General features: G+C 54.7%; 1 protein-coding gene across 1 annotated transcript; it reads left to right on the top strand.

Annotated features, from left to right (window-relative positions):
* Positions 1-652: 652 nt before the first annotated feature.
* IQCF6 (IQ motif containing F6) lies at positions 653-1,243 on the top strand. The gene is made up of 2 exons (XM_070492350.1): positions 653-667; positions 875-1,243. The coding sequence occupies exons 1-2, from the start codon at positions 653-655 to the stop codon at positions 1,241-1,243; spliced, it is 384 nt and encodes a 127-aa protein (XP_070348451.1).
* The last annotated feature ends 1,648 nt before the right edge of the window (positions 1,244-2,891 follow it).

The following is a 2,891-nucleotide window of genomic DNA, read 5'->3' on the forward strand; positions in this document are numbered from 1 at the left end:
TAAACTAAGTATAGTTCAACTCAGCTTCCCCCTAGTCATGTCCCAAAAGAGGCTATAGCCATTCCACGCTACCCAAGAGGAGAAGGGTGACAGAGGGAGTCAGACGGGGGAGACAGAGGCCCTCTCCAACTGCAGCTAAATTATCTCGCTTTCACAAATTTTACACAAAAATATACTGCCCCATGAACACACTACTCAGGGCCCTCCCATGGGCTCTGACCCTGAAGCTTCCAGAAATCCAGCTACTAGCGATGAGTATTCTGAAGTAAAACCCCTTATGTGAAGGAAAGCTGCATGAATCTCTCTCTTCACTGCCACCAGCAGGAACAGAAATAAGTGACTGGAGGTGTAGAAAGATAAAGACTTAAGACACGAGTTGGGTCTGAGAAATAAACCGAAAGCAAGAGATAATGGCAGGCCCCCGAAATGATGGGAATCAATAAAGAAGGTGACTGGTTAACCCATAAGGAGACACAAGCAAGAGAAGAGGAGAGAGAGATGTAGTTAAAATGTGGGTGCACAGGGCCTGATGAGGGGAGCCTTGTGTGCAGGTGGGCGGAGTCTAATGATAGGAGGTGACTAACAGTTGAGGGCGGGGCTAAAGACTAGGGTGGCCTAACTGATAGATGAGTGGACTTTAAAGACCAGGGCCATGGACACACAAAATGTGGGTAAGGCCCATACAGGAGGGATCTGCCCCCCAGATGATGAGCAGTGTCTGAAGGTGAGTGGGGGATTGAAAATAAGATGGATGGGCCTAGAAATGAAAGGGCAGGGCCACCTGGGCCAGGCCCCCTTTCCTCTCAGCACCAGAGGTGGGGATAGGAATGGGAGGGTACCCCCCTGAGCATCTTCTTGTTCTTCCCCTGATCAGTTAGAAAAGGCAGCCATAAAGATTCAGGCATGGTGGCGTGGCAACGTGGTGCGCCGGACGTTACTGCACGCGGCACTCAGGGCCTTGGTCATCCAGTGCTGGTGGAGGTCCGTGCAGGCCAAGACGCTGGAGCAAAGACGGCGCCTGGCTCTAAGAGTCTACACCTGCCAGGAGTGGGCCGTGGTGAAGGTGCAGGCACAGGTGCGAATGTGGCAGGCCCGCAGACGGTTTCTCCAGGCACGCCAAGCGGCCTGCGTCATCCAGTCTTACTGGCGCTGGCATGCCAGCCAAACCAGAGGCCTGATCCGGGGCTGCTATGAGGTCAGAGCCAGCCGGCTGGAGCTCGACATTGAAATCCTCATGACCTAGGTCACTGGCAGAGCCAAGGAGACTGGATCTCTCTTCCAATAAAGACATTTACTGACAACGATCTTGCCCCTTGGAAATTAGACCCCTGGAAGAGAGATCAGCCCTAACCTTCCTGCCTTCTACCCAAAAAAAGGTTCCCTGTCATGGTCTAGAGCCCATCCTAGGGCAACCTATCCTAGGCCCTTGCTCCTAATACAAAGCTGACCAATCTTGCACCCAAAAGAGACCCCAGGGCCCAGGTCAGGCTCTGACACCTCAGCCAGCCTGATCTCAGCAACCTCCGCAAGTAATGGTAGGCACTGGGCTTTATTTTTATGCAGCCCTGCCTAGGTATCTCCATTCAGGATAGGACACCAGAGAATCTGGCTGCAGCCAGAGCCAGCTGGAAAGGCCAGGATTCCACAGGCCTGTGCTTGGCAGAGTCCTTGGGGCCAGAACAGCGCTTGGCAGGGAGCCAGGATGACAGGGCATCCCCACTGAGCAACAGCAGGACTGTGTCTCACTGGGGGACAGCCAGCCAGAGCCAGCCCCTGGGGAAGGCCAGGGCAGGAGCTGAGGAGCAGCAGCTGTGCCTGCTGCCTCCCTCCCAGGGGCTGAGAGACAAGGCTTCCCTCTCCTTCGCTGGCCACTTCCTGGGAGATCCAGACATGGGGTAAGGGAGGGGAGAGGGAGCCAAGGGGGGGGTCCGGAGTGGGTAAACAAGCAGAGGAGGACTAGGGGTGGGCAGGGGGAGGGGCTGTCCTTCTGCCATTGGAGGCCATTGGTTTGGGGATGCAGCCTCTAAATCCTACCACATCCTCAGAAGCGGCTGTGCTGGCCTCCCCCCAAGATCCCCTCTCTTTCTCCCAACCCTCCACAGACCGCCGCACCCCTGCCGGGCCTGCCTGGAGTGGGTGCTGAGGGGCCTCTGCTCTGCTGAGTCTCCCGTTACCTCTTGCGTCTGTGGCTCAACTCTCTCTGTACGTGATCTCACAGTCTCTGCTTTGTCATCCATGTTCAAGGTTCCTCACTCTCACCCTGTGTCCCTCAGATGTTTGCCTCTGAAACTTCACCCCAGAAGCCTGAGCTCCATGACACTCCCCAGGATTTTGCAATGGGTGGCTTTGCACGAGGGATGGGAGGACCAGTTTGGGAGGTATACAGAAGTCACAGGTCTTCATGGGCCTTGCAGCTTGGTAAGGCTTTCCCTCACCCCAGGCCCCCTTGTGTGTGTGTGTGTGTGTGTGTGTGTGTGTGTGTATGTGTTTGGGGTTCCAGGGAGGGTGTCTCCAGAACAGCTGTGGCAGATGTAAGGATTCAGGGTTGAGGCTGACACCCATTACCTCTAGTAGCTACAGGTGGCAATAACACAGCAGGGGTACCTCGCTCTTCCAAGGGACCTCCTTCAGGAGCTTTGGGTACAGATCTCTCCTCCTGCTACTAGCAGCAATGAGTGGTAGGAAACTGGTTAGGTCTGCATGCTGAACATGATGGGAATTCTGCATGACTAGCCCTGTAGGTGCCACCCCTGCAGTGAGAGGAGTTTAAAACCTGTGCTGGCAAGGGTTTAAGTGTCTGGTTCTCAGCCCACATTGAATATTGGAATCCCCTTGGACACAAAAAATACTGATGCCTATGCCCATCCAGAGATTCTGCTTTAATCGGACTT

The sequence above is a fragment of the Equus asinus genome, chromosome 21 (assembly GCF_041296235.1).
Source record: "Equus asinus isolate D_3611 breed Donkey chromosome 21, EquAss-T2T_v2, whole genome shotgun sequence".
In the NCBI taxonomy this organism is placed as follows: domain Eukaryota; kingdom Metazoa; phylum Chordata; class Mammalia; order Perissodactyla; family Equidae; genus Equus; species Equus asinus.